We start from the raw sequence: 21,639 nt of genomic DNA, 5'->3' as shown, positions 1-21,639 counted from the left end.
ATTATCATATTCAAAATGTTCCACTTTTCAACAAAAAATTATGAGGCATGCAAAGAAACAAGACAATATGGTTCATATACTGGAAAAAAAAGAAATTAATAGAGACCAGGCATGGTGGCTCACACCTGTAATCCCAGCACTTTGGGAGGCCCAGGCAGGAGGATTGCTTGAGCCCAAGAATTCAAGACCAACCTGGGCAACATAGTAAGACCCCATCTCTGCAAATTTTTTAAAATTATCTTGGCATGTGGCTGGTAGACCCAACTACTCAGGAGGCTGAGGTGGGAGGATTGCTTGAGTCCAAGAAGTCAAGGTTGCAGTGAACTTTGGTCAAACCACTGCAATTCAGTCTGAGTGAAAGAATGAGACTCTGTCTCAACAACAACAACAACAAATAAATAAATAAAATAAAATAAATGAAATGAATAGAAATGAGTAGGAAAAAAATAAATGAATAGAAACTATCCCTGAGGGAACTCAAACATTGAACTTACTAGACAAAGGCTTTAAATAAACTGTCTTAAATATGCTCAAAGAGCTAAAGGAAATCATGAAAAACGAACTAAAGGGAGCCAGGAAAAAGATGTCTCACCACCTAGAGAATAAGAATACAGAGATAGAGGCAGGGTTTCCTGAAACTGGGTTAATTCTTTATAGAAATGTGAACACTGAATTTATTTTTTTTAAATAAAAATTAAAAAAAGAAAAAAAACACAGAAAACATCTTATATGTATATAGGTCTTGAGTGAAGTAGCTGCTTTTTTTTTTTCTGCTTTTTGTAGAAGAGATTGAGAATGGTACTCTAATCAAAAATAAAGTTTTGTAGTGGGACCAGGAAAAAAAAAAAAGACAGACTACAGAGGCCGGGCACAGTGGCTCACGCCTGTAATCCCAACACTTTGGGAGGCTGAGGAGCATGGATCACGAGGTCAGGAGATTGCAACCATCCTGGCTAACATGGTGAAACCCCGTCTCTACTAAAAAAATACAAAAAAATTAGCTGGGCGTGGTGGCGGGTGCCTGTAGTCCCAGCTACTCGGGAGGCTGAGGCAGGAGAATGGCGTGAACCCAGGAGGCGGAGCTTGCAGTGAGCAGAGATTGAGCCACTGCACTCCAGCCTGGGCGACTGAGCGTGACTCTGTCTCAAAAAAAAAAAAAGACTACAGAGATAGAAATGAACCAAATAGAAACTCTGAAGCTAAAAAGCACAATAACTGAAACATAAAAACCACTAGAGGGACTCAACAGTAGATTTATAAAAAAGGCAAAATAAAGATCAGTGAATTTGAAGCTAAGTCCATTGAGATTATCCAGACTGAGGAGAAAAAAGAAAAACAAATGAAGGAAAATAAGCAGAGCCTAAGGGACTTGCGAGACACCATACAGAATATTAACACATACATAATGAGAGTCCAAAAGGAAAAGAGAGAGAGAAAGGGAAAGAAATAATATTTGAAGATATAATGTCCTAAAAACTTCCAAAATGTAATGAAAGACATAAGTCTACACATCCAGGAAGCTCAAGGAACTCCAAGTAAAAGAAATTCACAGGCCAGGCACGGTGGCTCATGCCTGTAATCCCAGCACTTTGGGAGGCCAAGGCGGGCGGATCACAAGGTCAGGAGATCAAGACCACAGTGAAACCCCATCTCTACTAAAAATACAAAGAATTAGCCGGGCGTGGTGGTGGGCACCTGTAGTCCCAGCTACTTGGGAGGCTGAGGCAGGAGAATGGCGTGAACCCAGAAGGTGGACCTTGCAGTGAGCAGAGATCATGCCACTGCACTCCAGCCTGGGCAACAGAGCAGGACTCCATCTTTAAAAAAAAAAAAAAAAGAAATTCACAGAGATCCACACTGAGATACACTATCAAAGGCCAAAACAAAGAGAGAATCTTGGCCAGGCACAGTGGCACATGCCTGTAATCCCAGCATTTTGGGAAGCCGAGGCGGGTGGATCACTTGAGGTCAGGAGTCCAGCCTGGCCAACATGGTGAAACCCCATCTCTACTAAAAAAAAAAAAAAAAAATTAGCCAGGCGTGGGGCAGGGCAGGTGCCTGTAATCCCAGCTACTCCAGAGGCTGAGGCAGGAGAATTACTTGAACCCAGGAGACTGAGGTTGCAGTAAGCCAAGATCGCACCACTGCACTGCAGCCTGGGCGACAGAGCGAGACTCTGTCTCAAAAAATAAAAACATAAAATAATGCATGATATGAGAGAGAGAAAAGAAAGAGGAAGCAGTTGGAGACATATATCAGTGACGGAGGATGGGGCGCCTGTCAGGTGACGTCAGGGGTCGGGGAATTGTATGGTAATGTATCGTGAACACTGGCATCCAGTGGCCTAAAGGACAGGGATGCAGGAGCGCCAAGTCAGCACTCACCATCTCCCAGAAGTACATGGCCATCTGTGCCCTGTTCAGCAACAGTGCCCAAAGAAGCAGGTCACTCCAGGGGGCCTGCCCGAGGCCAGCATCCAGCGAGAGCAGCGAGGTGGCCTTGTCCGAGAGCAGACACATCTGCCAGCAAAAGGAGGGGTGGTGAGGACTGGCCCTTCCCCAACACTGGCCGCCACCAGCCCTGCCCCTGGTTTGGCCACGCCCCATCCCTGATGTAATCCCGCCCCTAGGTCCTTCCCGCGCGGGGGGGCCCCCCCAGCTTTGCCCGGTCCTTACGCTCTCCCCGAAGCCCTGGCCTGGGTGAGGGTCCCAGGCGCCCCCGGAGGGGTACCTCGGTGCGCACATCTTCCCCAGCAGCATCCTCAGCACATGCCCCACATCAGGGGGCCGGGGCTCCGCAGCTCCCCCTTTTAGGGCTGGGGCTTTGGTGCCTGCGCTGTGGGACACCTGGTCCAAAAGGTTGCGGATGAGCGAGTTGGGGGGCGCCGCGCTATAGAGTTGGGCCAGGCGCATCGGGGTCAGGAAGTGGCCCAGGCTGAGGCCGTGGGAAATGAGCAAGCGCACGAACTCAGGCCGGTCATTCAGCAGGGCGTCCATGAGGGAAGCTTCGAGATGGAAGGACTGGCGGGGTGGGATGAATAGGGGAAGAGATTAGCTCAAAGGTTAAGGACAAGAGATGGGCAAGGGTATGAGGGACGGATGGATGGATGGATGGATGGATGGATGGATGGATGAATGGATAGGTAGATGGATGGATGGACGGATGGGTGGATGGATGGATGGATGGATGGATGGATGGATGAATGGACGGATGGATGGATGGATGGATGGGCAGATGGATGGATGGATGGATGGACAGAGGGATGGATGGATGGACAGATGGATGGATGGATGAATGGATAGGTAGATGGATGGATGGACAGATGGATGGATGGATGAATGGATAGGTAGATGGATGGATGGACAGATGGATGGATGGATGAATGGACAGATGGATGGATGGATGGATGGATGGATGGATGGATGGATGGATGGACGGACAGATGGATGGATGGATGGATAAATGGATAGATGGACAAATGGATGGATGGATGGATAAGTAGATGGATGAATGAATGGATGAATGGATAGATGGAGGTACAGGGTGGATGGATGGATAGACAGACAGACAGATGGATGGGTGGGGAGAGAGGAAACAAGATGGGGCAGATGGACAATCAGAGATGGATGGACAATTAAGGGAAGGCTGGACAGGCCACAATGGAAGGCAGGGTTGAGGGGTGTCTAAGAAGGCAGAGAGGCTGGGTGTGGTGGCTCACGCCTGTAATCCCAGCACTTTGGGAGGCTGAGGAGGGCGGATCACGAGGTCAGGAGATCGAGACCATCCTGGCTAACACAGTGAAACCCCGTCTCTACTAAAAATACAAAAAAATTAGCTGGGTGTGGTGGCAGGCGCCTGTAGTCCCAGCTACTCGGGAGGCTGAGGCAGGAGAATGGCGTGAACCCAGGAGGTGGAGCTTGCAGTGAGCTGGGATCACACCACTGCATTCCAGGCTGGGTCACAGAGTGAGACTCCGTCTCAAAAAAAAAAAAGAAGGCAGAGAGGGAGGAGAGCACAGTCCCTTTGTCAGTATGCCCAACCCCCAGGCCCTGACCCCTCACCCGCCATTGGATGTCCCCCCGAAAGAGTTCACTCTGGGCAATGTCCACGCGGTTCCAAGCCACAGCCAAACGCAGCTCATCCAGGTAGGCTGAGGCCTCCGAGCTCCCACAGGCTGGAAGGATTAGAGGGAGAGGGGACAAGAAGTCAGGGGAGGAGGGACATCTGCTGAATGTCTATTTTGCTTCTATTTTGCATGCCTGACTTTTAAACTCTGCATAAAGGGGGTGCTACTGGGCAGAGTGTGGGGGTCTTTTAGCAGTCAGGCTATCATAGGCATAAGGTCATTTGGCTCAGGGCCAGAGCACAGACCACTGGTTTACAGCCCCCAAGAAGAAAGAAAACGAATCACTTATTCATTTAATATTTATTGAGGTATGTTATGGACCAAGCAGTGTGAGGGATGGAGAGAGAAATCAGATACAGTTCCTACCCTGAAGAAGCTGGTTCTATTGGGGGAAATATGTCCCCCCAACACATAACTACCCTCAGGGTGCTTGGTGCCCTCAGAGGTAGGCATATAATATGATTAAGATGGATGGATGGGCAGATGGAAGGATGGATGGATGGGATGGATAAATGGATGGATGAAAGGATAAAGAGATGGATGAATGAATGGATGGATGGATAGATGGATGTACAGAGTGGATAGATGGATAGATGGACAGACGGATGGACGGGGAGAGAGGAAACAAGATGGGCAGATGGACAATCAGAGATGGATGGGCAATTAAAGGGAAGGCTGGACAGGCCATAATGGAAGGCAGGGTGGAGGGGTGTCTAAGAAGGCATATATAGGCATATAATATGATTAGGGCCCAGAGGAGGATATGGTCACAGAGGTATAGAGTGGCCCAAGAGAACTCCCAGAGAATGGGTGCTGAGGTAGCACTTTGAAAGACCACCAGGATTGGGAGGTGTGCATCTAAGGTGGGAAAAGGGCGTTCAAAGCAGCAGGCACAGCAGAAGCAAAGGCCCGGGTGCAAAAACAAACAAACAAACAAAAAAAACACACAGCAGATGATTTCTGAAACTTGGGGTATATTGTGAGAGGAAAGAGGTGACAACAGCAGAAAATGAGATTGGAAAAAATCTGAACACGAGAGGGACTCCGAGAGACCCTGGAGATCACTGAAACAGCAAGAGATAACAAGAAACCCTTAAAAATTTGATCCAGCTATTTAGTGGATCCAAACACGTGCAGTCAACAGGGGCATGAAAAGTCCTGAAGGGCATTTGTTGTGACATGGAGTTGGGTTTCCTTCTGCCTCCACTTGCTCCATATCTATCTCCAAAACAAATTCATCTGATTTTGGTTGCTCAAAAAACTGGTACCACAGAAAGAGATAATCTCATATAGTGGAGATGAGCAATGGGCTCTGGGGCAGGCAGACGTGGGTTCCAGTCCCCGGTCCACCACTACCGAGTGACTTCAGGCAAGCCATTGAACCTTGGGAGCCTTGGTTTCCTCATCTATTAAATGGGAAATAGTGGCACCCCCTTCATAGCACTGTAATCAGTTACAGTAACTATGAGAAGAAGTTCCACGCTGTGGTGACTCTGCAGCTTGGCCAGTGTAACCTCTAAGGCTGTGCTTGAGGAAACAGAGGCCCAGAAAGGCAGTAATATGTCTAGGACCTCATGGCTTTCTGTGCTCTTTCAAAACCCAGACGTCCATTCAGAGCGGGCTTTTGTACGATTTTCTACGATTCTATGAAGCTCTCCTACTTTCCCCAGTTTCAAAAGTAGGAAACAAAATCGTTTATAATATCTTGCTTTATAGGCCAGGCGTGGTGGCTCATGCCTGTAATCCCAGCACTTTGGGAGGCCAAGGTGGGCGGATTGCCTGAGCTCATCAGTTTGAGACCAGCCTGGGTAACACGGTGAAACCCCATCTCTACTAAAATACAAAAAAATTAGCTGGGCATGGTAGCGCATGTCTGTAGTCCCAGCTACTCGGGAGGCTGAGGCAGGAGAATTGCTTGAACCCGGGAGGCGGAGGTTGCAGTGAGCTGAGATCGCATCACTGCATTCCAGCCTGGGTGACAGAGGGAGACTCCGTCTCAAATAATAATAATAGGCTGGGCGTGGTGGCTCACTTCTGTAATCCCAACACTTCGGGAGGCCGAGGTGGGCGAATCACCTGAGGTCAGGAGTTCGAGACCAGCCTGACCAACATGGAGAAACCTCATCTCTACTAAAAATACAAAATTAGCTAGGCGTGGTGGCTCATGCCTGTAATCCCAGCTACTTGGGAGGCTGAGGCAGGAGAATCGCTTGAACCCGGAAGGTGGAGGTTGCAGTGAGCCGAGATCACGTCATTGCACTCCAGCCTGGGCAACAGAGCGAAACTCTGTCGAAAAAATAATAATAATAGGCTGGGCACAGTGGCTCACGCCTGTAATCCCAGCACTTTGGGAGGCTGAGATGGGTGGATCACTAGGTCAAGAGATCGAGACCACCCTGGTTAACACAGTGAAACCCCATCTCTACTAAATATACAAAAATTAGCCGGGCGTGGTGGCAGGTGCCTGTAGTCCCAGCTACTCGGGAGGCTGAGGCAGGAGAATGGCATGAACCCGGGAGGCGGAGGTTGCAGTGAACCGAGATTGCACCACTGCACTCCAGCCTGGGTGACAGAGTGAGACTCCATCTCAAAAAAAAAAATAAATTAATTAATTAATAATAATAATACCTTGCTTTATATTCCGCCTTAATCTGGCACCATTTGTCACCTGGACACCCGACCCTGGCCCCACCTTGTCCCTTCAAACTCACCATGTTCCATACTCAACTCAGCGTCTAGCCCTCAAACCCATCTTCCCTACGTCCTCATCTCAGGAATGGCCCCTCTGTCCACCCAGTCAATAAGGCAGACCCGCAGGTACTGTCTTTGTCCCTTCCTGCCCCTGCCACGTCACAGGCAATCAGCCCCCAAGCTTCATGTCCCACGTCCAGCCTCCTGACTCTCTGCTGAGCCTCCCTGACTGTCCTCCTGGCCCCAGCTACAGCTCAAGCTTCGGCACCCCCAACCACCATCACTGCAGTCTCTTCTCTCCTGTCCACTCTGCCCCCACCCACTCCCAGAGGGTCTGTTTTTGTTTTTGTTTTTTGAGACAGGGTCTTCCTCTGTCACCCAGGCTGGAGTGCAGTGGCGCCATCACAGCTCACTTCAGCTTTGAGACCTCCCAGGCTCAAGCGATCCTCCTGCCTCAGCCTCTCGAGTAGCTGGGACTACAGGCACACAGTACCATGCGCAGCTAATTTTTTATAGAGATGGGGTCTCACTATGCTGTCCAGGCTGGTCTCAAACTCCTGGGCTCAAGCAAACCTCCCTCCTTAGTCTCCCAAAGTGCTGTGATAATAGGCATGAGCCTTCACGCTTGGCCAGAGAGTCTTTTTTATCCACATAACTGACTGGTCTTCTGCTGCCTCTCGAGGACAGCCTTTAGCCCCTCTGTCTGGCATTTGAGGTCCTGGGTGGTTTGGCCCTACCTGCCTCACTGGCCTTGTCTCCAACACTTCCTTCATGCCAGTGATACATACCAACCCTGCGAGCCTCTGACCTCTCTCCAAACATGCCCCTTGCCATGGGCTTGAGAATTATACAGACTCACATGAAAAGCCTGACCCCTGCTACTAGCTGGATGACCTTGGACAGGCCATTTTTCCTCTCTCTGAGCCTCAATCTCTTCATCTGCAAAATGGGGTGATAGTCCTTGCAGGCATGGAAGGGAGACGAAGGGCAAAAGAGTACACCAACTGCCCAGCACTGGACCTGCCTATGCTAGACTCTTAAGAAGCATTCATGGGCTGGGGGCGGTGGCTCACACCTGTAATCCCAGCACTTTGGGAGGCCGAGGCGGGCAGATCACGAGGTCAGGAGGTTGAGACCATCCTGGCCAACATGGTGAAACTCCGTCTCTACTAAAAATACATACATTAGCCAGGCATGGTGGCAGGTGCCTGTAGTCCCAGCTTCTCGGGAGGCTGAGGCAGGAGAATCGCTTGAACCCAGGAGGTGGAGGTTGCAGTGAGCCGAGATCTCACCACTACACTCCAGCCTGAGCGACAGACCAAGACTCTGTCTCAAAAAAAAAAAAAAAAAAAGACGCATTCATGACCTTGTCCTTCTTTCTTGCTGAAATTCCATCCATTCAACTCTGCTATCCCCAAGCCTATCAGCCATCTCCAGTTCCCCCAGTGGACTGAGATCACTTCCACTCCTGCTGGGCTTACAACACCACCCCCTCAAACCACATCTTACAGAGCTGCCGTATTTTCTCCCAGGAGGCTGCTGAGTTAACTTCTGCAGAGTGAATCAGATTTGCCCACTGAGAGTTACCTTATATTGAAGGATGTGCCCCCAGAGGAAATGGAATCATATTAAGAGGAGATCCCTCTTATTGGGCCCCCACCAGGGACCGGGCACAGCTCATACCTTGCCTTGGAGGCTTATAACACTCCTGTAAGATATTATCTCCACTTTCCACAGAGAGAAACTGGGGCTCAGAGAGGGGAAGCTGCTTTCTCAAGACCACACAGCAAGAAAGGGGCCAAGCTGGTTTGTTTCTTTTTGATTGTTCGTTTGTTTTCAAGACAGAGTCTCGCTCTGTCGCCCAGGCTGGAGTGCAGTGGCACGATCTCGGCTCACGGCAACCTCTACCTCCCGGGTTCAAGCGATTCTCCTGCCTCAGCCTCCCAACTAGTTGGGATTACACGTGCCCGCCACCACGCCCAGCTAATTTTTGTATTTTTAGTAGAGACAGAGTTTCGCCATGTTGGCCAGGCTGATCTCCAACTCCTGACCTCAAGTGATCCTCTCTACCTCAGCCTCCCAAAATGTTGGGATTACAGGCGTGAGCCACTACACCTGGCCCAAGCTGGTATATAAATTCAGCTTTGTCTGATTCCAAAGCAAAAGTAACTGCTCTTTCTACCCTACCACAGCCTGTACTATACCCAGCACTTTGGGAGGTCAAGGCAGGAGGATCTCTTCAGCCCAAGAGTTCAAGACCAGCCCAGGCAACATAGGGAGACCCTATCCCTACAAAAAAATTAAAAATAAATTAGCCTGTTGTGGTGGCGCACAGCTACTCAGAGGCTGATGTGAGAGAATCACTTGAGCCCGGGAGGTCAAGGCTGCAGTGAGCTATGATTGTCCCACTGCACTCCAGCCTGGACAACAGAGTGAGACTGTTTCAAAAAATACCTAAAAATGAATTAAGGCTGGGCACGGTGGCTCACACCTGTAATCCAAGTACTTTGGGAGGCCGAGGTGGGTGGATCACCTGAGGTCAGGAGTTCAAAACCAGCCTGGCCAACATGGCGAAACCCTGTCTGTACTAAAAATACAAAAATTAGCCGGGTGCGGTTGTGGGCACCTGTAATCCCAGCTACTCTGGAGGCTGAGGCAGGAGAATCGCTTAAACCTGGGAGGAGGAGGTTGCAGTGAGCTGAGATGGTGCCATTGCACTCCAGCCTGGGCGACAGACAAAGACTATTTAAAAAAAAAAAAAGAGGCCGGGCGCGGTGGCTCACGCCTGTAATCCCAGCACTTTAGGAGGCCGAGGCGGGTGGATCACAAGGTCAGGAGATTGAGACCATCCTGGCTAACACGGTGAAACTCCGTCTCTACTAAAAATACAAAAAATCTCCGGGCATGGTGGCAGGCGCCTGTAGTCTCAGCTACTTGGGAGGCTGAGGCAGGAGAATGGCGTGAGCCCGGGAGGCAGAGCTTTCAGCGAGCCAAGATCGCGCCTCTGCACTCCAGCCTGGGCGACAGAGTGAGACTCCGTCTCAAAAAAAACAGAATTAAAATAAGAAAAATAATTAAAATATATACCACACCACAAACATGGGTGGGGAGCTGAGGCAGAATGCTCTATATATTGCCACCATGTATCTGGGGAGTTTTTATCTAAGTGTGTGTTTCCCCCATAAAATTCTTCTGGGCTAAGCACAATGGCTCACGCCTGTAATCCCAGCACGTTGGGAGGCCGAGCTGGGCAGATAGCTTTAGCCCAGGAGTTCGAGACCAGCCTGGGCAACATAGTGAAACCCCATCTCTACTAAAAATACAAAAAAGGCCGGGCACAGTGGCTCATGCCTGTAATCCCAGCACTTTGGGAGGCCGAGGCGGGCAGATCACCCGAGGTCAGGAGTTCGAGACCAGCCTGACCAATATGGAGAAACCTCATCTCTACTAAAACTACAAAATTAGCCAGGTGTGGTGGCGCATGCCTGTAATCCCAGCTACTCGGGAGGCTGAGGCAGGAGAATCGCTTGAGCCCGGGAGGCGGAGGTTGCAGTGAGCTGAGATGGCACTATTGCATTCCAGCCTGGGCAACAAGAGCGAAACTCCGTCTCAAAAAAAAAAAAAGCAAGGCATGATGGCACATGCCTGTGGTCCCAGCTACTTGTGGGGCTGAGGTGAGAGGATCTCTTGAGCCCAGGAGGTCAAGACTGTAGTGGGCCAAGATCACACCACTGCACTCCAGCCTGAGCAACAGGGCGAGGCCTTATCTCAAAAAAAAAAGAAAAAAGTTCTTCTGACACCAAAAATGACCCTCCCCACTCACATCCCCACAGAGCCCTGGGAATCTTCCTGAATACTTATCTATCCCACTCGTTAGCTTACTAAATCTAAATTCTGCTGACTTATCAAGGTCCAGTTTATTTGATTTATTTATTTAGGTTTTTTTTTTTTTGAGACAGAGTCTTGCCATATCACCCAGGCTGGAGTGCGGTGGCACAATCTCCGCCTCCTGGGTTCAAGCAATTCCCCTGCCTCGGCCACCCAAGTAGCTGGGATTACAGGTGTGCGCCTCCATCCCCAACTTATTATTTGTATTTTTCATAGAGGTGGCATTTCACCATGCTGCCCAGGCTGGTCTCAAACTCCTGGGCTCAAGTGGTCTTCCCTCCTCAGCCTCCCAAAGTGCTGGAATTACACATGTGAGCCACCATGCCTGGCCAAGGTCCAGTTTAAATGCCAACTTCTCTGGCCAGGTGCAGTGGCTCACACCTGTAATCCCAGCACTTTGGGAGGCCGAGGTGGGTGGATCATTAGGTCAGGAGTTCCAGGCCAGCCTGACCAACATGGTGAAACCCCGTCTCTACTAAAAATACAAAAATCAGCCGGGTGTGGTGGTGGGCGCCTGTAATCCCAGCTACTCAGGAGGGTGAGGCAGGAGAATTGCTTGAACCCGGGAGGTGGAGGTTGCAGTGAGCCAAGATCGCACCACTGCACTCCAGCCTGGGTGACAGAGCAAGACTCTGTCTCAAAACACACACACACACACAGACACACACACACACACACACACACACACACAACTTTTCCTTGAAGTTTTCCTTCTAATGACAGTGATTCTTCCCCGTGCTTCTGTCTTAAATTTTACTTAAGGTTGTATCCAAACAACCCTAGTGGGATCTGGGGTCTTTGAGAGCAGGAAATGGGTTGGCTTTAGTCTCTGGAGCCTAGGATTGTATTTGTTGACTAAATAAAGGAGGCTGGCATGGTGGCTCATGCCTGTAATCCCAGCACTTTGGGAGACTGAGGCAGGGGGATCAGTTGAGGCCAGGAGTTCATGACCAGCATAGGCAACAGAGCAAGACCTCGTCTGTACAAAAAAAAAAAAAAAAAATTTTTTTTAAATTTACCAGGTGTAGTGGTGGGCGGGTGTGTTCCCAGCTACTTGGAAGGCTGGGGTGGCAGGATCACTTGAGCCTGGGAGGTTGAGGCTGCAGTGAGCCATGATCACGCCACTGTACTCCAGCTTGGCCTACAGAGCAAGACCCTGTCTCAATAAATAAATAAATAAATAAATAAATAAATAAGACCCACGCCAGCCTCTTCTAGGTGGGCATTACGGTCCCCTGCCTTGGTTTTCATCATTCCGTCCTCCAAGCTGCCATTTCTAGTGAAATATCTGGAGTTCCTCACTGGGAGACAGTGCTTTGGTTCTTGTCTAGCCAGAGTGCTTCACGCATATTGGAAGCACGTAGGGAAGGAAGAATGGGTGGGTGGATGGATAGATGGAAGAACAGTTGGATGGATGAATGAAAATATGGACGGGTAGACGGGTAAATGGATGAAAGATGGGTGGATGGAGGAATGAGTGGATGGAATTGTCAGTGGATGTGTGGATGGACAGGTGAGAAGACGGATGGAGGAATGAGCGGATGGCATTCTCAGGAGTTGTCAGTGGATGCGTGGATGGACAGGTGAGAAGATGGATGGATGGAGGAATGAGTGGCTGGAATTCTCAGGAATTGTCAGTGGATGCATGGATGGACAGGTGAAAGGATGGATGGATGAAAGAATGAGGGATGACTGGAAGGATGGTAGGTAAAGAGATGGAAAGATCGATCTGTACATATGGATGGATGGAAAGATGAAAGAATGGATGGATGGATCCAACAGAGGAAAGCAGATGCTGGAACATAATGAAAGCATCCGGGAAAACTGCCCAAATAGCACCATGCAAAACCCCAAAGAGGAAAAATATTAAGAGGGGTAAAGGGGGCATGGGCCTTGGATTAGAGAGGGTGGATGAAGTGCCCAGGCCAGGAAAGGTGTCCAAGGTTGAACTGAGAGAGGGGGAGGACTGGAGTGTACAACTTTTACCCTTCACAAGGGCCTTCAAAACTATGGTCTCGAATTCCTCAGACCCATCCTCAGAAGAATAGACTGTCAGGAGCTCCTTCCGGGTCATAATCCTCTCCACCTGTGGAATAGCCAGTTCTGCATCCCTAGCCCGGCTCCATCCCCAGCTCCTGCTGGGCCCTGTCCGAAGGGATGGAGGAGGCCATTCCCCTCCAGGACCTAATAGTCTAGGTGTCCAGCACCCTCTACTCCCGGAACCTGGAAGTCCAGGCCCCCAGCCCCTCCTCCCTCAGACCCAGGAGCCCAAGTCCCCAGTTCCCTCCCATCTCAGGATCCAGAGTTGGGCCCCCAGTGTCATACCTGGGCCTGTAGGACCTCAAGGTCCCCTTTGGGAAAGAAACGCCTGATTCGATCTCGGGCTTCGCCTTGCCTGGCTCCTCCACTCCCTGGGGCCAGAGTGTCTTCCAGGGTCTCCGCCAGGCAGTCCGCAGCTCCCCCGGAGCCAGCCACGAGGAGACAGGGGAGCTGAGCCTGGGTGGCATTCTCTATTCGCTACAGGATAAAGGTGTTCTCTATTCGTCACGTCAGAGAAGGCAGGATATTCACCCTACCCGGAGTCAGACCCCCAGACCCTCCCTAAGACTCAGGACCCAGGAGTCCTTACCCCCTACCCTCCTTCCCCCTTAGACCCAGGCATCCGGGGCCCTATACCGTCAACATCTTCTCATCACCATCAATCAGGAGGAGCAGGACAGGGATGTCAATTCCAGTCCCTGAGGCAAGAAGAGAAGGGGGCTTGATTACCTCCCATCAGCCTTTGCTGGAGATAGGAGAAAACCGCATTTCCCAGGAGTCCCTGGGGCAAACATCAGCCTTGTCCTAATCTTCTGTTCAGAGGCTCATTGGAATTGTCATTTCTTTTTTTACTTAATTATGTATTTATTTTAGAAATGAGGGTCTTGCTATGTTGGCCAGGGTGGTCTCGAACTCCTGGCCTCAAGCAATCCTCCCAACTTGGCCTCCCAAAGTGCTGGGATTACAGGCATGAGCCGCTGCACCAGCCTAATTTTTGAAACAGGGTGTCACTCTCTCGCCCAGGCTGGAGTGCAGGGGCATGATCACACCTCACTGTAATCTTGATCCTCCTACTTCAGCTTTCTAAGTAGCTGGGACCACAGGCACACACCACCGTGCCCAGCTAACTTTTTAATTTTTGGTAGAGACGGGGGTCTTGCCATCTTGCCCAGGCTGGTCTCGAACTCCTGGACTCAAGGGATCCTCCCACCTTGGCCTCCCAAAGTGCTGGGATTATAGCTGTGAGCCAGCGCGCCTGGCCAGAATTGTCATGTCTTTGAACACTTCAGGAGGGAGCTAGATTTTGAAGACAGTAATGCTTAACTTCCCCAGGGAGGAGGGGGTTGAGGACCTAGACTCCGGAGTCCCTGAATGTGGCAGGTGTTTCTTGTATGAGTCAATCCTGTCATTGATTAACCATCCAGGAGCCAGAGGGAGTGAAAGTTCAAATAGAAAGTAAAGGAAATGGGAATAGAAAGGGCTATCTAACCACAATATAGATATTTACCAAAATCCAATTGCACCATAAAGATAGCACTATATTAACTCTACTCCTATTAAAATTAGAAACTAGGCCAGGTGCGGTGGCTCATGCCTGTAATCCCAGCACTTTGGGAGGCTGACGCGGGTGGATCACGTGAGGTCAAGAGTTCAAGACCAGCCTGGCCAACATGGTGAAACCCCGTCTCTGCCAAAAATACAAAAATTAGCTGGGAGTGGTGGCTCATGCCTATAGTCCCAGCTACTCAGGAGGCTGAGGCAGGAAAAACGCTTGAACCTAGGAGGCAGAAGTTGCAATGAGCTGAGATCACGCCACTGCACTCCAGCCTGAGCACAGAGCGGGAGTCTGTCTCAAAAAAATAAATAAATAAATTAGAAACTAGACCACATTACCACTAACACTGTACTCATCCTAGAGTTTTGAGCTAACTCAATAATGCAAAAAAATGAAATCACTGAAGTGAAAATTGATTTTTTGGTTTTTGTCTTTTGTAAAGCTGGAAGGGACAAAAGTATCTATTTGAAGAAAACATGACTTGTATTCCCAGAAAATTGGAAAACTCCGCCAAAAATAAAAATAAAGATCAATAAGAGAATTTGGTAAGAGGATTGATACAAGAAAAATACACAGAAATCAAAAACTTTTCTCAAACCTAGTAATGTATCTTGTTCATGTTCTGATAAAATTATAAGATATTGGCTGGCTGGGCGCAGTGGCTCACGCCCGTAATCCCAGCACTTTGAGAGGCTGAGGCAGGTGGACCACTTAAGGCCAGGAGTTTGAGACCACCTGGGCTGCATGGCAAAACCCTGTCTCTACGAAAAACTTTAAAAATTAGCCGGAGCCAGGTGCAGTGGCTCATGTCTGTAACCCTAGCACTTTGGGAGGCTGAGGCTGGTGAATCACTTGAGGTCAGAAGTTCGAAAACAGCCTAGCCAACAAGGTGAAACCTCATCTCTACTAAAAATACAAACACTAGGCCGGGCACGGTGGCTCACACCTGTAATCCCAGCACTTTGGGAGGCCGAAGCGGGCAGATCACAAGGTCAGGAGACCAAGACCATCCTGGCTAACACAATGAAACCCCGTCTACTAAAAATACAAAAATTAGCTGGGCGTGATGGCACGTGCCTGTAATCTCAGCTACTCAGGAGTCTGAGGCAGGAGAATCGCTTGAACCCGGGAGGCGGAGGTTGCAGTGAGCCAAGATCACGCCACTGCACTCCAGCCTTGGTGACAGAGCAAGACTCCGTCTCAAAAAAAAAAAAAAAAATTAGCCAAGCATTGTGCCACATGCCTGTGGTCCCAGATACTCAGGAGGCTGAGGCGGGAGAATCACTTAAGCCCAGGAGGCAAAGGTTGCAGTGAGCTGCGATTGCACCACTGCACTCCAGCTTGGGCAATAGAGAGAGACCCTGTCTCAAAAAAAAGAAAGAAAGAAAGAAAATTATGAGATACCTGGGAATTAATTCGTCCAGAAAGGTATAGGATATTTATGAGGAAACTTACAAATCTTATTCAAGGACCGGTCTAATAAATGGAAAAACTAACAGTAAGTCAACTTGTCACAAATTAACACATAAATTCAATACAGCCTGGAGAAAGAGGGGGGTTGAGAGGAAGTTTGGAGGTGTTTACCCTATTTTGAATAGAACAGAATAATTTTAAACTTCATATGGAAAAATAAGTGTCAGAGAAGAGCCAAGAAATTTTTCAGAAAGGACGGTGAGAAGGAGCTTTCACTAACATATATTAAAACATCTTTATTTATTTACTTATTTATTTTTATGTTTGAGACAGGGTCTCACTCTGTCACCCAGACTGGAGTGCAGTGATACCATCTCGGCTCACTGCAGCCTCAACTTCCTGAGCTCAAGTGATCCTCCCACCTCAGCCTCCCCAATAGCTGGGACCACAGGCGTGTGCCACCACGCCTGGCAATTTTTTTTAAATTTTTTTGTAGAGATGGGGTTTCACTATGTTGCCAGGCTGGTCTTGAATTCCTGAGTTCAAGTGATCCACCCGCCTGGGCCTCCCAAAGTGCTGGATTACAGGCGTGAGCCACCGCACTTGGCCTTAAAACGTCTTTAAACTGCTGTAATCAAAGCATAGTTTGGCCCCAGGAATATATAAGTAGAGAAATGCAAACAACAAACAAACAAACAAAAAACAGATTTCAACAGATAAAGGATCTGAATACACAACCACAAGAATTTCTATTCAGCTAGGAAAGGATGGTTTATTTATTAAATGGTCATAAAGAAAACATAGCTTCTCATTTGGATGAACAGAAATACAGACTCCTGACCTCAAAATATGTAAAAATCATTGCCAGATGGATTAAAGGTTTAAATATAAAACTATGAGATATTAAAAGATGACTTAGGAGAATATTTGTCTTGGAGTGGGATGAGCCTTTCTAAGACAGGCAGCCAAAGGGTTATAAAAGAGACAAAAGCTGTATCCAACCCCATAAAAACGATAGGACTTTTTATAGCAATAGACACCATATAAAAGTCGCTTTTTACACTTTGTTGCTGGGTGCGATGGCTTATGCCTGTAATCCCAGCACTTTGGGAGGCCAAGGTAGGTGGATGGCTTGAGCTCAGGAGTTCAAGACCAGCCTGGGTAACACGGCAAAACACCGCTTCTACCAAAAATACAAAAAATTAGCTGGGCGTGGTGTGGTGATGTGCACCTGTCGTTCTAGCTACTCAAGAGGCTGAGGTGGAAGGATCCCTTGAGCCCAGGAGGCAGAGGTTGCAGTGAGCCAAGATCACACTATTACACTCCAGCCTGGGTGACAGAGTGAGACCCTATCTCAAAAAAAAAAGACATTCAGCATCATTTGTAGTGTCAAACATTAGTAAACCTCAGATATCCATCAACTGGAAAATTTTTATTTATTTATTTTTTAAACTGTAATCCCATGAAAGATTAGATTGGGGAATTTTTTTTTTTTTTTTTTTTTTTTTTTTTAAGACGAAGTCTCGCTCTGTCACCCAGGCTGGAGTGCAGTGGCATGATCTTGGCTCACTGCAACCTCCGCCTCCCAGGTTCAAGTGATTCTCCTGCCTCAGCCTGCCGAGTAGCTGGGATAACAGACGGGCAGCACCATGCCCGGCTAATTGTTTGTATTTTTAGTAGAGATGGGATTTCACCATGTTGGCCAGGCTGGGCTGGAACCCCTGACCTCAGGTGATCTGCCTGCCTCAGCCTCCCAAAGTGCTGGGATTACAGGCGTGAGCCACCGCACCTGGCCTTAGATTGGGGAAATTTTTAAATAACAGATGGGGGCAAGCACGGTGGCTCACATCTGTAATCCTAGTACTTTGGGAGGCCAAGGTTGACGGACCACTTTAGCCTAGGAGTTCAAGACCGGCCTGGGCAACATAGGGAGACCTACTCTCTACAAAGAATACACAGATTAGCTCAGTGTGGTGGCATGTGCCTATTGTCCCAGTTACTTGGGAGGCTGAGGTGGGAGGATCACCTGAGCCTGGGGAGGTTGAGACTGCAGTGAGCCATGATCCTGCCATTGCACACAGCCTGGGTGACAGAGAGGCCCAGTCTCAAAAGAGAAAAAGCAGAGGGTGCATCTTTACTAAGGAAGATCATGCAGCAATTAGGAGAATAAGCAAGATAGAGAAGTTTGAACCTAAAACGATGGTCATGAAAATGTGTAGGCCGGCTGCGGTGGCTCACGCCTGTAATCACAGCATTTTGGGAAGCCAAGGTGGGCAGATCACCTGAAGTCAGGAGTTCAAGATCAGCCTGGCCAACATGGTGAAACCCCGTCTCTATTAAAAATACAAAAATTGCCTGGTGTGGTGGCGGGCATCTGTAATCCCAGCTACTTGGGAGGCTGAGGCAGGAGAATTGCTTGAACACAGGAGGCAGAGGCTGTAGTGAGCTGAGATCGTGCCACTGCACTCCAGCCTGGGCAACAGAGCAAGACTCCGTCTCAAAAAAAAAAAAAAAAAAAAAAAATGCATCAAGCTGTCCACCTTCGTGCATTTTTCTGTATGTATGAGAGATTTCAAAATAAAGTCTGTTTGTTTGTTTAAGATGAAGTCTTGCTTTGTCGCCCAGGCTGGAGTGCAGTGGCTTGATCTCGGCTCACTGCAACCTCCACCCCTGGGTTCAAGCAGTTCTCTCGCCTTAGCCTCCCAAGTAGCTGGGATTACAGGCACATGACACCACACCTGGCTAATTTTTTTTATTTTTTATTCTTTATTATTATTAATATTATTATTATTTTTGGTAGAGACGAGGTCTTGCTCTGTTACCCAGGCTGGTCTTGAAATCCTAGCCTCAAGCAATCCTCCCCCCTCGGCCTCCCAAAGTGTTGGGATTACTGATGTGAGCCACCTCACTCTCAGACAGAGGTTTTTAAAAACATGAATAATGATGGGGAAAGACACGTTACTATAGATAATTCCCCAAATTTCGACCAGACCAGACTACTGGGATCCTGAGCGCTGGGGTCGCGAGTTGTGGGTTGTGGGTTCAGGAAGCCACTCACCTCCCACGCCCGTCTTCTGCTGTGAGATGTAGGACTCCAGGCGCAAGCGAAAGCGGTTCTCGCCCCCCAGGCAGCCGTGCGTGCCGTCATCCACCAGGAAGAAGGCCGAGTAGTTGTAGTCTAGGGGAAACTGGACCCCGTCCTCCGGGTCACCGCGCCACCGGTACCGCGCAGGGAACGAGCCCTAGGGGAAAAATGGCCAGACCAGGGCGTCTCCTCATCAGGGCCAGAAGGACAGACACGAGCCCCTCCTCCTCCCTCAGACCAAGGAGTCTGGGCCTCCAGCCCCACCTCCCTCAGACCCAGGACTTCAGACCACAGCCTCTCCTCCCTCAGACCCAGGAGTCCAGGCCTCCAGCCTCTCCTCCCCCAGACTTCAGGAGTCCTCCAGGCCTCCAGCCTCTCCTCCCTCAGACCCAGGAGTCCAGACCCCAGCCTCTCCTCCCTCAGACTTCAGGATTCCAGGCCTCCAGCCTCTCCTCCCTCAGACCCAGGAGTCCAGACCCCAGCCTCTCCTCCCTCAGACCCAGGAGTCCGGGCCCCCGGCCCCTCCTTCCTCAGACCCAGGAGTCCAGGCCTCCAGCCCCCTTTTCCAAGTCCCTGGGTCACACCTTGGGGTTGGTGAGGGTGTCTCTATTCCGGACCACACCCCAGGGGGCCACACCCATGGCCACCACCTTGGTGCCCCCAGTGCTGGCCGTCTGATGGTCCCGCACAGCCACACCAACATGCCGGCCGATGCCCGTGTGCAGACCCCCGGCGACAATCCAGGCTCCTACACAGACGCCGAGGAACACGCAGAATCAGAGGGAGAGAAACCAAGAGTAAGACAGAGAGACACACACAGACTGGGCAGCGGGGGAGGCCACCCAGAGTCGTGGGGGAGATGGCAGGCAGGCCGAGGCCCAGGAGACAGCCCCCACCCACCCTCGGTCACCTGTGCTCTGGGCAGCCCGCACCAGCCCACGACGCAGCAGGTCCTGCAGCCAGGTCTGGAGGACGGGGCCCCCCGATCCCCCCAGCACTGACACCACCAGGTTCGGGGCACGGAAGCCCCATGTGCGTGTGACCAGACTATAAACTGTAGCTGGATCCGTTCGGTCAGAGAGCCGGAGGAACTGTGGACACATGGGAGCGGGGAACACAGGGAGGGGGACAGAGACCCAGAGAGACGGGGACAGAGACCCAGAGAGATGGGGACAGAGACCCAGAGAGATGGGACAGAGACCCAGAGAGACGGGGACAGACACCCAGAGAGACGGGGACAGAGACCCAGAGAGATGGGGACAGAGACCCAGAGAGATGGGACAGAGACCCAGAGAGACGGGGACAGACACCCAGAGAGACGGGGACAGACACCCAGAGAGACGGGGACAGAGACCCAGAGAGATGGGGACAGACACCCAGAGAGACGGGGACAGAGACCCAGAGAGATGGGGACAGAGACCCAGAGAGATGGGACAGAGACCCAGAGAGACGGGGACAGAGACCCAGAGAGACGGGGACAGAGACCCAGAGAGATGGGACAGAGACCCAGAGAGAGGGGGAAACAGACCCAGAGAGAGAAAGACAGAGACCCAGAGAGATGGGGACACAGACACAGAGAAAAGGGGAAACAGAGACCCGGAGAGACGGGGACAGAGACCCAGAGAAACAGGGACAGAGGCCCAGAGAGAGGGGGACAGAGACCCAGAGAGACAGAGACAGAGACCCAGAGGGAGAGGGAGACAGAGACCCAGAGAGAGGGGGACAGAGACACACAGAGAAAGAGACAGAGACCCAGAGAGAGAGGGAGACAGAGACCCAGAGAGAGAGGGGGACAGAGACCCAGAGAGACGGGGACAGAGACCCAGAGAGAGAGGGGGACAGAGACCCAGAGAGAGAGGGACAGAGACCCAGAGAGAGAGGGACAGAGACCCAGAGAGAGACGGGGACAGAGACTCAGAGAGAGGGGGACAGAGACCCAGAGAGAGAGAACAGAGACCCAGAGAGAGAGGGACAGAGACCCAGAGAGAGAGGGGGACAGAGACCCAGAGAGAGAGGGGGACAGAGACCCAGAGAGAGAGGGGGACAGAGACACACAGAGAAAGAGACAGAGACCCAGAGAGAGAGGGAGACAGAGACCCAGAGAGAGAGGGAGACAGAGACCCAGAGAGAGAGGGAGACAGAGACCCAGAGAGAGAGGGAGACAGAGACCCAGAGAGACGGGGACAGAGACCCAGAGAGACGGGGACAGAGACCCAGAGAGAGAGGGGGACAGAGACCCAGAGAGAGGGACACGGAGACAGAGGGAGACAGAGACAAAGAGACGCAGAGAGAACGGCACCTCCTCAGAGAGAAGATAGGTGGGGCGGAGGGGACACAGAGAGCCAAGACAAGGATGGGCAGAGGGGGCCAGAGTTCAGCGCGGGCGTCCCGGCTCCACTCTGGAGCCCCAAGCATGCAGCCCCCTGGTGCCCGGGCCCTGCCCACACAGGCCTGCCTCACATTGCTGTGCTTGCGGCCGGCCCCCATGAAGTCCAGCTCTCCGTAGGCATCGGTGGGCTTCTCCGTGGTGTGTGTATCGCTGTCCCACACGGTCACCACGGCTGCCCCGAAGGCATCCTCCATGGCCACTGCAGGGTGGGCGGTCCGGGGGCGCCCACACTGGCACAAGGTCCCTCTGGGGATGCGAGGGCGGAGTGTGAACCCAGGGCTGCCCCCCGACCCCAGCATCCTGTCGGCGTGTTCATGCTCCTGTAGAAGGGGCTGTCGACACTGAGTCCGCACCTGCAGAGGCAGTCAGAGTCCACGTTGCCCCTGGCCCTGGCTCTGACCACCTCAGGGAGAGACTGGAGCCGAGGACAGTCCCCCTTCCCCACGGGAAGG

The 21,639-nt window shown here is 50.7% G+C and overlaps 1 protein-coding gene across 4 annotated transcripts in view; it reads right to left on the bottom strand.

Moving 5' to 3' along the window:
• The window catches only part of TRPM4 (transient receptor potential cation channel subfamily M member 4), a 55,777-nt gene that overhangs the window by 26,044 nt on the left and 8,094 nt on the right, over nucleotides 1-21,639 (bottom strand). The window contains exons 3-12 of one of the 4 annotated variants that reach the window (XM_054464359.2): nucleotides 21,259-21,433; nucleotides 19,709-19,889; nucleotides 19,383-19,546; nucleotides 18,772-18,955; nucleotides 13,382-13,443; nucleotides 13,031-13,222; nucleotides 12,692-12,791; nucleotides 4,062-4,174; nucleotides 2,676-3,020; nucleotides 2,385-2,519 (exon numbers count right to left, since the gene is read on the bottom strand). In XM_054464359.2, the coding sequence (XP_054320334.2) occupies nucleotides 2,385-2,519; nucleotides 2,676-3,020; nucleotides 4,062-4,174; nucleotides 12,692-12,791; nucleotides 13,031-13,222; nucleotides 13,382-13,443; nucleotides 18,772-18,955; nucleotides 19,383-19,546; nucleotides 19,709-19,889; nucleotides 21,259-21,433 (1,651 nt within the window). Of the gene's footprint in view, nucleotides 1-2,384; nucleotides 2,520-2,675; nucleotides 3,021-4,061; nucleotides 4,175-12,691; nucleotides 12,795-13,030; nucleotides 13,223-13,381; nucleotides 13,444-18,771; nucleotides 18,956-19,382; nucleotides 19,547-19,708; nucleotides 19,890-21,258; nucleotides 21,434-21,639 lie in introns of those variants that run through there. The other 3 variants (XM_063657306.1, XM_054464361.2, XM_054464362.2) reach the window with 3 other exon arrangements.

The sequence above is a fragment of the Pongo pygmaeus genome, chromosome 20 (assembly GCF_028885625.2).
Source record: "Pongo pygmaeus isolate AG05252 chromosome 20, NHGRI_mPonPyg2-v2.0_pri, whole genome shotgun sequence".
NCBI lineage: Eukaryota > Metazoa > Chordata > Mammalia > Primates > Hominidae > Pongo > Pongo pygmaeus.
This window is presented reverse-complemented; position numbering and strand designations above follow the sequence as displayed.